We start from the raw sequence: 14,774 nt of genomic DNA, 5'->3' as shown, positions 1-14,774 counted from the left end.
CATATATAAACATCATGATTTCTTTATAAAATTGGATTTGTCTTCTATGTTCTATTGTGTAAACTGCTTTCTTCATTGTGGATGCCTTTTCTTGTCACTAAGTGTAGAGATACACCATTCCTTAGTTCATGTTTTTCCCAACTTTAGAAAATTTTAGTTCTGCAGAAAAGTTGAAAAAAAAATAGTACAACAAATGTCTATAATACCATTTACCTAGATTTACCAATTATTATTTTGTCACATTCACTTTGCTCTCTTAAAACATTTTCAAATGATTCAGCAGTGTAATAAGTTGCAGGTGACATGGTGCTTTGCCTGGAATTCTTCCACATGTATTTCCTAAGAATCGAGACATTCTTTTATATAGCTACAATGCAAATATCATAAAAAGGAATTGGACATGGATATTATCTAATAAGTTTCTCCAGTTCACAAATGTCTCTTATGGCTGGGCTTTCTGTGTGGTTGGTATATTTGTGTTTGGTGCTTTGTTTTAAATTCGGGATCCAGTCAAGGATTATTGGTTGTATTTGGTTGTTAGTTTCAGTTTCCTTTAATGTAGAATAACCCTATTTTTATCTTGTGTCTCATGGTCTTCATGTTTTTGAAATGTTCGGTCCAGTTGAGTTGTAGAATATCCTACAATCTGGATTTATCTGATTTCTTTGTTTAGATTCTGGCAGCTTTTTAATTAATAAAACAGCTTTGTAAACATTCCATTTCATCACATTGGGTGCACATAACAGATGCAGTTTATTCCTTATTGATGATGCCAAGTATAATCACTGATTAAAGTGGTAACTAACAGATTTTTCCATTGTAAAGATAGCTTTTTACATTTGTAATTAACCAAGTAATCTGTGGGCCTGTTACCCAACCACCTTTCTCTCCGTGGTGTTTGATCCTTTGAAAAACTCAGTAACTGAATAAAGTTCTACAATGGTGAATGCAAAATCCTTTTACTAAGAGTCAGTGTAAAAGGATTTGGATTGTTAGGTGATCTTCCCTAAAGAAGAATCCCCTTACTTCTTTTTTTAGTATTAGTATGGGCTCCTTTTTTATTCAGTCTAATATAACCCATTGCTTTCATTTTTCTTTTTGAGATACACAGTGTCCCAAATTTAGCCACTGGGATCCTTTTCAAGCCAGCTCTGGGTCTTTTGAACTTGGCTTCATTAGTTTCTGAGTACTTCTTTCCGTTCCTGTAAAATGACATGTTGCTCTCTCTGATTCACCATTGTATCCCTAGTGCCCAGCATAACATTTGACATAGGGTAAGAGATTAAAAAAATCTCTGAGAAATGAAAAAAGATTTTAAACTCAGTAGCTAGACCTCTAACACCCAAGCTACAGCAAAACATCAAGAAGTAAGAACTGAAATTGTCCATAACACCTCAAATCCTCCATGGAACAAAACATAATTAAGGAATAAATAAAATGCAGAACAATAACAAACCATACACTTCTAGCCTTTCCTGCCCTGGACTCACAATCAGCCAGGTCACAAAGGAGCCATGATTCCCTGTATGGAAGTGCTATTTAGAAACCAAGATCTGTGCTTAGAAAAACATAGTTTTTAATGACTACATACTGTTTTACTGTGTATTTTAAAGTTTCTATTTTAGGACATTTATTTTCATATTAAGGAAAAACTAAAAACAACACTGAGTAAGATAATCCTTTTATGTGAAGATTTGTGTATTTGCCAGTTGTTTCCCTAGGATGAATTCCTAAATTTGAAACTGTTTTATCAAAGAGTATGCATTTTTTTTTAAATATGTGATGCACAATATGAAATTGCCATTCAGAGAGATCATTGTTAGGGCTTTTGAGTTCTATATCTGCAGTTTTATATCAGCTACAGCTTGAGTAGGCTATTCTTTTTATCTCATTGAGTTCTAGAGTTTTGGTACCTATTAAATGGTGACTTGTGGCATGATTTACTGCAAAAATGATAGTTTTTGTTTGGGATATCGTACCTTTAAAAATGATATTTCAACTGTTACAATTAACTAATTTATATGTAATAAAAATAGTTTTTAAGTGAAACTGTTGTAGCATTCAAAAATTGAACTTTTACTTCATTTAGAGACACAACCTTATGTTTATTTTCCCATAATGCTATACAAAAAAATATGTTTGCTAGTAGTCATAGGAGATTTAAAGGTGTTCCTTAGCAGAGTTCTAGAACTTTCAGCCTACCTTCCAGTTTATGCTGTGATTTTTCAAAAAATAAATAGTAAGCTATAAATAAGCTTACCTTTTATTAGTTTTAGACTATGTGTGTGCAAGTGAAGGTTATTATGTACATATTAGCTTAACGTGGTGATTTCTATTGCTTGAATAACTATTTAAAGGACCTTACAATCTCTTAGCCTCAGTTTTCTCACCTGTAAAATAAGTGTAGTAATACCTGCAGAATCTATTTTATAGATCTATCCTGAGACTTCACTGTATCTGGAACCACTGCCTCTCATAGTGTAGATTCTCAATTTTTAAAAAACCTAGAAGTCCTGATTGTCCAGTCTAGTAGGATGCTGCCCCTTATTCTGCTCTATTTTCTTGCCATGTAATTCATAAAGATAAATATAAGAGGCATGCTTATAATTCCTACAACAACTAGTCATTTGGAAAAGTTCAGTTAATGGAGATTTCATGTAAAAACTGTGGTCCTGACCAGTAATAATCCACAAGTAGCTTTGGTATTTTTTAAATTGGCCAATTTTACAGTGTTCAAAGAGCAAAATTTAAACTGTGTGTGTTTCTGCCTGTAAATTTGAAAGCATTTGGCTGTGAGCTTAATTATATTCTTTTATCACATTCTTCAGTAATAGAGGACACTGGTAGTAATGACAAGTAAAGAGTTCAGTGATCTGTAGAATTTTTGTTTTAACCAATTATATCCATTGTTTTCTAATTTTTAAAAATCTGGTCATATGTTTATTATTGATATGTTTACTTGTTTCTTCCTATTTTCATTTTTAGATATTTTCTTCTCTTCCTACATTTTCTATATTCGTATCTTCATGAGCATTTTTATAATTTAATAACCTGACATAAAAATCTAGGAAGGCTTTTCATGAAAATTGCCCAACTACTCTCTTGAATATGTCCAGTTTCAGACCCTTAAGATATATTGGAATCAGTGGGTCATAAGTCTTTACTTTTCAGTATAGTAGTCTAATTTGAGATATCAAGAAGTTAAGTTTTTCTTAAGTAGTTCTTCTGTGCCATCGTGGCAACTAGGAATCCCGCTCTTGAGCCTTACTTGACTCTTTCCCCACTCATTCCACTTTAGAGAAAAAGGATGATAATTAGGGAGTCCAGCAAATTTCCAGAGATCTTAGTTCAGAAGGCAGTAAGTTTTCCAGTATTGAGGTAGGCTAAATCAGCAACTTTGTCAAATATAAAGCTTTTTTAGATTTTTAAATAGATTTTTATAGATTTTTAAATCTATAAACCACTGAACATAAACAGTATGTGTATATTATGTCAATAACTAGCTTAATGTGCTTGTTCATCAAAGACTTTGAACAGTGGAAATGGATAGAATCCATACATTTGATCAGAAAATTCAGTGCTTTTTTCTCTTTTGGAAAATGAGAACCAGTATATTTGGTTTTTTATTCCAGAATCTTTTATTTGATGTTCTGTTCATTCATCTGAATTCCAACCTCACATCGTAGACTTCTACTAAACTTTATTCACTTTGCCTCTTCAAACAGCTTCTGTCAGCTCCTTGCTTTTATTGGTTGTACAACCCATCAGTCAGTTACTGGGATTCAAAGTCTTGGTGTCACCTTGTGTGTTTTCCTCTTTCATATCTTTTATCCTGTAAGCCACCAAACATGTAAAAGCTTACATTCATGACTTTTTTTTTTTTTTCCTATCTAGTAACCTAATTCAAACTCTTCCTCAAAGCCAACACTTCCCAAATGGTATTCAGAGGAATTCTACTTGGGGAAATATAACAGGTTGTGTAGTCAACCATATATGTTTATCAGACACCCTGTCACATTCCTCCACTGAACTATAGCCTTTCGTGAAAACAAGGACCAAATCTTATGCTTTATATCCTCACCACATCTGGCACGTATTGAGTAAACACTTTGTTGATTGATGTAGAAGGAAGATAAATGAGATTTTTTTTTCCTAGGTTTTGTGAGATATACTTTATTTGTCAGTATGGTCATGTAAAGCTGTCTTCATTAGCAGAATTTATTGAGTTTAAATTCAAAACATTTATCTTGGCCTCTTAACAGTTATGTAACATAATCTTTGTTTGATTTTATTTGTAAGGTACGTCTTATTCAGGTTATGAAGCAGCAGTCTATTCGGCTGCGTCCTCCTACTACCAACAGCAGCAGCAGCAACAGAAGCAGGCAGCGGCGGCGGCTGCGGCCGCTGCTGCAACAGCTGCCTGGACAGGGACCACCTTTACTAAAAAAGCACCATTCCAAAATAAACAACTGAAACCAAAACAGCCTCCCAAACCACCCCAAATTCACTATTGTGATGTCTGTAAGATCAGCTGTGCTGGACCACAGGTACTTACGTTGTATGTTTAACCATAAGTCTTATGTGATTATTTTCGATAATTATGTATGGTTAATATTCTAACTCTAAAGCCTACAAAGAAGGCTTACATTTTCTCTCCTGTTAGCTTTTAGTTAACCCATACTTCACTAAATGGTCTTTTTTTTTTTTTAAAGGTGTTTGTATTGAGAGGTAAGAATTCTATTAAGACAAATACTATAAAAATGATTATAATTGTAAATGAAAAATGGACCAATTGAGCTTTTTTTCAGGAAGGATACTTAGATCTTTAAATAAAACTTTAAAGTTAGCTTAAAAGTTTTATATTCAATTTAGTTGGGATTTGAGAGTAAGATTGAAATTTTATTTCTTTTTTGGCACCTCTTACTTGCTTTTGTAAAGCCTTTATGCAAAATTCTTCAGCTTAAGACAATTGGTTACTGATTTTCTTAGCTCTTCTTCCGGATCCGTTTTGAGTGTATGAATAGAATTTTTACAGGCAAAAAGGAAAGACTGTAGAGATAATTCAATTTACATACTTGCATTAAAGATGACAGGGTTCTGTCAAATGTATTATTTTTTGGAGCCTATAAACAAGAGAAGAAAATTGTCTTGCTGGAATATTAAAAATCCCCAAAAGAAGTTATTTTAATCTATAATTTTAGAATAAAATTTCTAATGAGACAATTTTGTATATGCTTTATAGAATGTTACTTATTTCTGTATAATCTCCTCCATGAAGGTACAGAGACTTTGAGAGCAAGAAAGGTGTAAGGAAGTGTCTTTTTCAAAAATGTCAACTAAAGAAGCATGCAGAACCTTTTTATTCCTTTATTTTTTTATTTTGTTTTTTGCTGGTTGCTACACCTTAAAATAAGTGATTTAGGGAAGAGTCTGTTTATAAAATCCAGTGAGTTCAACTTCCATCCCATCTTTGTTAATAATTTCTCTAAGAGTGTCTAGTTTTTATATAAAATTTTGATAGGCAGTTTGGCGGATAAAAGGCGTATTATTTGAAAAGATCAGATTTTTACCCTGTAGTAGTTTCTTCCAGTTATATCTGTCTCCCACCCCTGCCCAACTTGTGTACATTCTTTTTAATTTACTAGATAAGTTTTGTTTCCTTTTAATACTGAATTTTGGGGGTATTTTGAATTAGCAGCATTCCCCAAGTTACACTATGTTAGGGAATATTTTAATGTATGTGGCTAGTAATATAAAACCTTTTTTCCTATTTTGAGTATGATGGAAAACACTTTCATTTTGATTACATGATTGAGGGAGAGAAGACTGGTTAGGAATGTTTGCAGCAACCCAGGATTAAACATGAAAGAGAACAAGGATGTTAGTTTTAGTATATACTACTGAGTAATGACTGGTTAGAGGAGATGATGAGTAGCAAATACAGACCTTAAAAGACTTACTGAAAATGTGGTACCCATATAAATGGACAGAACATGCCTCTAGGGTTAACAGCAGCATTTAAAATGAGTATATTGGCTGACCATTAATTTGGGGGAGCTGGATGGTTACACAAGAACAGGCCAAGGGTACTTTTACAAGTCACAGGCAGTGCCTTAAGGGGTTAATGAGCCTCAGAGAAAAATATTGTGAGGTGGTGAGTTACAGTCTAGGCGTAGGCATAAGGAGGGAGAGTAAGTTGGTTCAGATAATGAGGGGCCATGGTTCCAGTCCTGTCTCAGCCAGACTTGTGGCCATGGGCAAGCTGGATACCTTAACTTCTCTGGGCTTTTGTTTCCTCATTTCTGTGATAAGGACTTGTCCTAAATAATCGAGGCTCAGACTGCTTCATGGAGCCACTTTAGGCTGCTGCAGATAATGAGAGGAGAATCAAATGGCTAGGTCTTAGATCTTCTTTTGTTTCAAAAAACAGAGTAACTCTACTAGTACATAAAATTTCATTTGGAGAAAGGATTCTCTTGTTCAAAATTTAGAAAATCATTGTTTTAGGTACTCTCTAAAAGTCCTGCTCTGAAATTCTGTGCTAATCATGTCTGTCTTAAAAACAATTTTTAAAATAATATATGAAAGAGTAACTGTCTGGCCCCACTCAAGAAAAAACAAACTCCCCAGCAGTCCTTAACCTCCTCCCTTTTTAATAAAGCTGCCTTTTTCAATTGTCTGTATCCAAGACAGTTTTTAATTTCACTATTTTGATGGCTAGTATTGTAATAATACTATTTTTCCTTGCAGAGATACACAGTTTCGCTCACAGAAAAAAAAAGTGACAATGAGTATATGTATGTTCATGTATAACTGAAAAATTGTGCTCTACACTGGAATTTGACACATTGTAAAATGACTATTACTCAATGAAAAAAATGCTAAAAAAAAAAAAAAAAAGATACACAATTTTGGCTATTAAATATTTTAAATGGGCTTTTGTCCAGCGTGACATGGATTCCAGCACAGATACTGTGTGAAAATGCATACTGGGTTTTCTCAGATGCAACTGACTTTTCTAAGTCAGTTTTATAAATAAACATGCCTGTTTATAAAGAGTCTTATTACCAAAGAGTAACTCAGTAACTTTTTTTTTTCTTATATGGCAGACAAATTTTCCCTCCCTCATCTTAATCCTATAGTTAAATAATTTTTTGTGGATTTTTTGTGTGTGTGTGTGGAATTTGTGGAACTCTTATTTTCTATCCAACAATATGCATAAGTAGTAAAAGATACACACTCTTTAAAACTAAGAGCAGTTACCCTATATTGATATTTGGGCTATGTATGAAAGTCCTTTGTAAATCAAAGTATTAGATAAATGTATACTTAAACAAGATACAGACAACCATAGATATATCACATATGTAGGGAAACCACATGCTCCTGTTCAGTTGCTTTTAAAGTTGTTTAGTGCTCATTTGAAAATTAATATTAAAGATTAGAGAATTGAATAATTTCAGATGATGTAGATAGAAAATTAGTGAAGCAAAGTTTATTCTTTTGTTTGAAACAGACTTATAAAGAACATTTAGAAGGACAGAAACATAAAAAAAAAGAAGCCGCATTGAAAGCCTCACAGAATACCAGCAGCAGCAACAACTCTACTCGTGGGACTCAAAATCAGCTACGTTGTGAGCTCTGCGATGTGTCTTGTACAGGAGCAGATGCATATGCTGCCCACATTCGTGGTGCTAAGCATCAGAAAGTAGGTGTTTTTTCCCACACACCCGTATGTCTTAACTCTGTTTTCTTTTCCTTTTTCAATGGGAGGTTTAAAGTAAAGGAGGCTTCAAAATTTGAAAACTTTGCATTATAATCCTTGCTTATATGCCTAATATACATAAAGATAACATCAAATAGTCATTGCTTAAAGAAGGAAAGCTTGGAGACCTTTTTTTAAATTGAACTAGATCACTTATTCCAATTGGAAATTGAGTCATGTGATTGTTTTCCTCGTTTTGTCTTGCTTAAGTCTAGGTTGATATGCCTGTGGCCAAGTCATTTCATCTTTCTTTGCCTTGATTTCCTACCTGGTGGTAGATGGAATACGTATCCATATCTGCTTCACAGATTATTTTGAAAATAATGAGTTTTTATCTTAAAATGTATTACAAAAAATAAAGAAAAATATAGTTACAACTCTCATTTTATAGTGTCTTTTAGACAAGCTTTTTTTAAAAATCTGCACTCTTGAGTTTCCTGACAAATAAATATGCTTTTATTTTGTAGGTGGTTAAATTACACACAAAACTTGGTAAACCCATTCCTTCAACAGAACCAAATGTTGTTAGCCAAGCTACTTCTTCAACAGCTGTGTCTGCTTCAAAACCAACTGCCTCTCCTTCAAGCATTGCAGCAAGCAATTGTACTGTGAATACTTCATCAGTTGCAACTTCTTCAGTGAAAGGTCTTACAACTACAGGAAACTCATCTCTTAATAGCACAGCCAACACTAAAGTATCAGCAGTGCCTGCAAATATGGCTGCCAAGAAAACATCTACACCCAAAATAAACTTTGTTGGCAAGTACTAAAGATTCTCTGTGATCCTCCTAACTGTTAAAGTGATGTTTTTCCTCCATTCCAGTACTAACCCTTCTACTTACAATCTTGTACCAGCTTCTCCTTTTCTGGGGCCTTATTCAGTCACATATCTGTATTTTTCCTTGAATTTTTTCAGTTCTATAATGGTTTCTTCTCTCTTTAGTTTAGTCATCAGGTATACCTGTGTCTTTCATAGTTTTAAATATATATATTCTTATTCTTCAGGCTGTTAACCTAGTTCTTATTTTCTCTACTTCTCTATTTCCTGTCCAGTCTTCAGTCTCTTGTAGTGTTTCAACTTTATACTTTTCTGAAACTGCTTTCAAGATTCCCCGAAGACCTAAATGCCAGATCAGTTAGCCAGTTTTCCATTTCATCCTGTTAACCTCTAACATTTGACACAGTTGACTGCTATACCTTAAAGCTTAAGATGCATCTTTGTCGCACTATTATATGTCCACTCACCCCCTTTTCAGGTATTTTTATTGGTTTCTTGCCTTCATGTTCATTAAATGCTGGTGTTCCTAAGATTCTTATTCTGGCTCTCATCTCACTTTACTTACTCAATATGCTTGAATGGTCTCATCTATTCTACTTTGTGTGAAGTGACTTTAAAATCATTTGGGCAAACTCAAAACTCCCACTTGAGTTCTAGAATCATATTTTAGATATTTCCTGGTCATTATCTATATAGTTCTGTTGATGCCTACCAATGTCTCATTCTAACCTGTTATCTCATCACAAAAGTACCATGAAATAATCTCATAAAATTGCTGCTTTTTCACATTGAAAACTTCACTGACATTATTTCTTCTTACTTACTGCCTCCTCTAGTTATTTACCTAGTCCTTTTGTTTCTATCACTACAATGTTTCTCCAAAACGTGTCCTTTCCTCTTCATGGCCACTGCCTTATTTTTAAGCCTTTAAAGCCTCTTCTTCAGAGCTTTGTCTCTTATTGCATCCAGCCTCTCCAACACCCTTGTCAAAGTCATTTTATTAAAATATGTTTTTATTAAATTGTGTTAGTCTCCTGCTTAAAATTTTTCTGTGGCCTTCTGCTTGCATATAGGGAAAAAAAACTGTATATTCCTTAATTATGTCATCCAGGGCCCTTCATAATTTGACCCCTGCCTCATATATCATCACCTCTACCTGGATAGTAATTCATACTGAATTACTGAGTCGTCTTTGAATTTGCCATAGTCTTTTTAACTCCATGTTGTTATGCTTTTTTTTTTGGACATACTATTTTTTTCTGGTTAGACATGTTCTCTTCTTTCTGCCTAGCCAGTTCATCCTCATTACTCTTCTTTCAAAGCCCAGCTCAAGTGTCACACCCTTGGTGAAGCCTTTTCTAACTGGATCAGGTTAAAGGGTAGTGGCTTCTTTCCTCTACATTTCCACAATACTCTATTATACTTACTGCAGCACTTACCATATTGTTATAATGACTTGTATCTTCCCTTAAATTGTTGGCACCTCAAAGGCAGCTACACTGTCTTATATTACCAGAACTTAGGACAGTGGCCAGTTCCTTGGCAGTGATCCAAGCATGAATTAAGCTTGGACTCTACCATTTCAGGTACTTGCTATTTACTTTTAGGTACTTGATGTTTTAAGAGCCATGGTGAGGACAGAGAGGACCATTGGGTGTTGGGAGGTAGAAAAGGGGAAAAAGATACATATTTCATTAATAGGATGAAAAAGGCAAGTGATGCATGTGGTTCTTCAAAATTTCTGATCCTGTTGTATGTCAAGCAGGGGTTTGACTATTGGTAGTAAAGATCAGAACTTTATCTGAAGTTTTTGTTGTATCAGGTTATACATTGTACAGAGAGAAAATGACTGTAATTCTTTCATGCTCTTTTAGGTGGTAATAAACTGCAGTCAACAGGAAATAAAACAGAAGACTTAAAAGGAACTGAATGTGTTAAAAGCACTCCTGTCACTTCTGTACAGATTCCAGAAGTAAAGCCAGACACAGTGTCAGAATCAGTCACACCTGCATCTCTTGCTGCTTTGCAGAGTGATGTGCAGCCAGTGGGCCATGATTATGTGGAAGAGGTATTGATTTGAAAATACTACGCTATGATATTAGATAAAGGAAAGATGTATATCAGTTTGTTACAAGCATGCTTTACATGTAAAATTAAATTATATTCAATTATATTTTAAATTTAGGGTTATTTATGAAGGAATATCAAAGGAATCTTTGTTGAAGGCCTTTTTAAAAGCCTGCCCTGTAACCTTGCCTAAGTGACATGTTTTTTTGTTTACTTATCTCTTTCCCTGCTGACATCATCACTGTGATGTGAGGTAACTTTCCCTTTATTTGGCAGGCGTTCTTTTAATGTATCCTTCTATCCTGAACATAAAAAGTAAAAAAAAAAAAATTGTGAGCAGCAAAAATGTTGACAAAGGATCAATATTTCTCTTTCTGAACAGTCATGTAGTTTCATTTATAAAATTGGGGTTACTGATTTAACAGATCCTGTTTATTTGATTTCTCAAGCTGATTAGAAAGCTATTCCTGTTGTACAAGTAAAGGAACTCAGTAAATGGAAGATGAGGGAGCATCAGAGGGGCTTGATAAATATTTGCTGTTGGCAGAAAGACGAACATACAATGGTGTAGTCCTTCTCTATTTTCACTGCGTTGTGGAACATAAGTTCTTGGAGCTTCAGTGTGCACATATGTAACTTGGATGTCCAACAAAGTTGTGAAGATTAGATGAAATTAAAGTTCCTAGCACAGTGTCTAGCATACAGTTGATTTTTGACAAATATTTATTTATTCCTTTTTCCCATCAAGAAAAATTACATACTGAGTTCTTTGTTTACAAGATAGAAAACTGGTCACAGTGAAAGAGAATGTAACAGTGAATGTATGTATGTTCATGTATAACTGAAAAATTGTGTTCTACACTGGAATTTGATGCAACATTGTAAAACGACTATAACTCAATAAAAAATGTTAAACTTAAAAAAAAAAAAGATAGAAATCTGGGCTATGTAGTTTGGAAGTAATTCACATGCAATTTTAATTTAAAGTTAAAGCTCTTAAAAGAGTAAGACTTGATTGTCTTAAAAAAAATGTACAGCCAGAACATCTTAATTGCTAATAATACTGGTTAAGTAATCCTTGCCTTCAGAGAATTACATTCAGAGCCAATGTTTAAGACTTGCACAATTTGAACTTAGAATTTGTTGTAGACTTTTTAATAACATCCTAGTCTACTTGTCTTCCTAACTGGTTGTTCAGTGAGAAAGAAATTGACATTGGTTTTCCATAAGGTAATAAAGCTTGGGCTTTCTAGAAATAAACCAGAATAATACCTTTATTCATCTTTATCTCCATTTCCAAGAACAGTACCTGGCCAGTAGCAGGTATTCAGTAAATATTTATTAGAGAATTCAAGGTATCTAATTGCATTTAAATCTAAATGTTTACATGTAAACAGAAGTATTAAAATTAATTACAAAAGCTAAGTACATGCTAACATCCTACGTGCTATAGTTAAAAAATTCTAACCTTTATTTCTATAGATTATCCTTTTTAAAAAGTACCGACATTGCCTCTTTTTTTTTCTCACTCCAAATTCTAGAAGTTATTTACAATTTCAGAGAGAACCTGTGAGGTTTTACGAATGAAATCTTCAGCTGTTAACATTCCTGTTGTGATTCTTGAATTTTTTTCCACGTCAAGGTACGAAATGATGAAGGAAAAGTGATTCGATTCCATTGCAAATTATGTGAGTGCAGCTTTAATGATCCCAATGCTAAGGAGATGCACTTAAAAGGGCGAAGACACAGACTTCAGTATAAAGTGAGTAAAATTTCAGCTTTTTGTGTGTGTGTGTGTGGTTTGAAACATTCTAGATGCAAAAACAAAGTAGGTGAATATAACTCATTAAGTCCATGAGCTCCCACTCTAAGATTGGCTTGTCATATCTCACTGAGATAAATTCAGATGTTTGGGTTTTATTGATTAGTTTGTTATACTTACATGAGAACGATATAATCATATTTCATTATTTCTGGTGACAGTGGCAAAATAAAACTATAACATTGAGCAGTCGTTCAAAAGATAACTGCATCAAATGAAGTGCTTGAAAGAAACATCAGGTCTCCATTCATTTCCTTTGTTTGTTTGTTGTTTGGGGGGAGTAATTAGGTTTATTTAGTTATTTATTGTAACAGAAGTACTAGGGATTGAACCCAGGACCTCCTGCATGCTAAGGATGCACTCTACCACTTGAGCTATACCTTCCCCCCCATTCATTTCCTTTATTTGGCAGAATTCCCACTTAAAATGAATTTTGAGGTGAGGAATTCTTCATTGAAAACACTGCAAATGATAAGTTAAATCTAAATATTGTATTTAAAGTTTTTAAGTTAAGTTGGACTGATGCACTAGATTCATGTTTTCTAAACACAGAAGTGGTAAAAATTTAAAAAGTCTGTTAAAGGGCAATACTTTTATATGAAAAGAAACTTTTTAACCCCACACTCAGACACCTAGAATTGTTTATTTACAAACAAAGGAAAATTAAATATTCATCAGTCCCCTAAGGATTTCTTTTTATTGATTAGCCCTAGGTTATGTACTTTTTACATACTAAGTGTATAACTTTAAACTTGGACGCTTAAGAATTTGGGGGATAGGAAGGAAAAAATGTTTATTAACGTATTCTGAATGTTTCCTCTGATTCAGCTTATTTACTGCTTTTACTCTTATAGTAGGAAATTTGTAGCTAAAAGCCTCTGTAATGAAAGACTGTGGGATTGTATAATTTAAAGATATGTGTGGATTGTTGGAGAGGTTGCTGGTTTATCAAATGTCTTGTCCGTATTAACAGAAAAAAGTAAATCCAGATTTGCAAGTAGAAGTAAAACCCAGTATTCGAGCAAGAAAGATTCAAGAAGAGAAAATGAGGAAGCAAATGCAGAAGGAGGAGTACTGGCGAAGAAGAGAAGAGGAGGAACGCTGGAGAATGGAAATGAGGTAGTATCTTTATTAATACCACGATAAGCAGTTTTAGCTTTTCTAGAAAACCTTAGCTATTCTAAGTGTGTGACTCCCATTCAGAGCAATCCAGATTTCTTTACTGTGCTTTTAGTTTTCACTTCTCAGGAAGGTCTAGGAAATAAATGCATTAGAATTAGGTTATTGGCCATTCTAATATTTGATCATGTCCTTGATCTTAGGAGTTATGTTGGAAAATGGTATCTTATATATATTAAATATATGAAGGAATAGTTCAATATTGTAAATAAATACCTCAGTTTAGAACAAGCAAAATAGAACATTTGGTTACATGATAAAAATATCCTGAATATAAGATTTAATAAATTCTAAACATTAATATTGTGTGGGGTTTTGTTTGTTTTTAAGAAACTTCTATTATAAAAACTTCAGAGGCTACAGGAAAGGAGAAATGAGAGAACATTTCCCAGGAATATATAAATGTTTAGTTTTATTGATACAACTGGCATGTCTTGAAATGGTACACATCATATTTGCAGAGTTGTGCAACCATCACCACAGTCAATTTTAAAACATTTTTGTGATCCACAAAAGAAACCAGAAACCCATTAGCAATCACTCCCTATTTCCCCCTTAACCCCTCTCTCTACCCATAGGCAACCACTAATATACTTTCTGTCTCAGTAAATTTGCCTATTCTAGAGATTTTGTATAAATGGAATCATAAAATATGTGGTCTTTTGCATCTGACTACTTATATTGAATGTAATATTTTCACAGTTCATGCATGTAATGGCATATATCAGTACTTCTTTTATATGGATGAATAATATTCCATTGTAGTAATGTACCACATTTTGTTTATCTATTTGTCAATTGATGGACATTGTGGTGGTGGTTCCACTTTGGGACTACTGTGAATACTGTTGCTATGAGTATTTGTGTGCAAGTTTTAAAATACAACTATGATAATATGAATAGAAACATAATGTATGTGTATTTTATAACCCACTTTTCATTTACATATAAACTTTTTTCAAGAAATTAAGCTGAGGTTAATATTATCTTATTTTCCATGGCAGCATAGTATTCTCTTGGATAAATACAGAATTTTCCTTATAACAAATTTCATATTGTTAGATATTTAGGTTGTTTCCAGTATTTCCCTATTATAATTATTATCCTGACTATCCTTGAGGCTATATCTACAGATCATGATTAGTTGCTAATAATAAAATCCC

At 33.6% G+C, this 14,774-nt stretch overlaps 1 protein-coding gene across 3 annotated transcripts in view; it reads left to right on the top strand.

Annotated features, from left to right (window-relative positions):
- ZFR (zinc finger RNA binding protein) overlaps positions 1–14,774 on the top strand; it is a 78,243-nt gene that overhangs the window by 23,490 nt on the left and 39,979 nt on the right. For all 3 annotated transcript variants that reach the window (XR_012503725.1, XM_074356809.1, XM_074356808.1), the window contains 6 exons: positions 4,300–4,547; positions 7,517–7,708; positions 8,233–8,524; positions 10,418–10,611; positions 12,253–12,372; positions 13,406–13,551. Coding sequence is in view for 2 of the 3 variants with exons in the window: in XM_074356809.1 (XP_074212910.1) it covers positions 4,300–4,547; positions 7,517–7,708; positions 8,233–8,524; positions 10,418–10,611; positions 12,253–12,372; positions 13,406–13,551 (1,192 nt within the window). In the remaining variant the exon portion in view is untranslated. The remainder of the gene's footprint in view (positions 1–4,299; positions 4,548–7,516; positions 7,709–8,232; positions 8,525–10,417; positions 10,612–12,252; positions 12,373–13,405; positions 13,552–14,774) is intronic.

Source organism: Camelus bactrianus, chromosome 3 (assembly GCF_048773025.1).
Source record: "Camelus bactrianus isolate YW-2024 breed Bactrian camel chromosome 3, ASM4877302v1, whole genome shotgun sequence".
NCBI classification, from domain to species: Eukaryota; Metazoa; Chordata; class Mammalia; order Artiodactyla; family Camelidae; genus Camelus; species Camelus bactrianus.
Note: the sequence above shows the minus strand (reverse complement) of the source record. Positions and strands in the feature narration are given on the sequence as shown.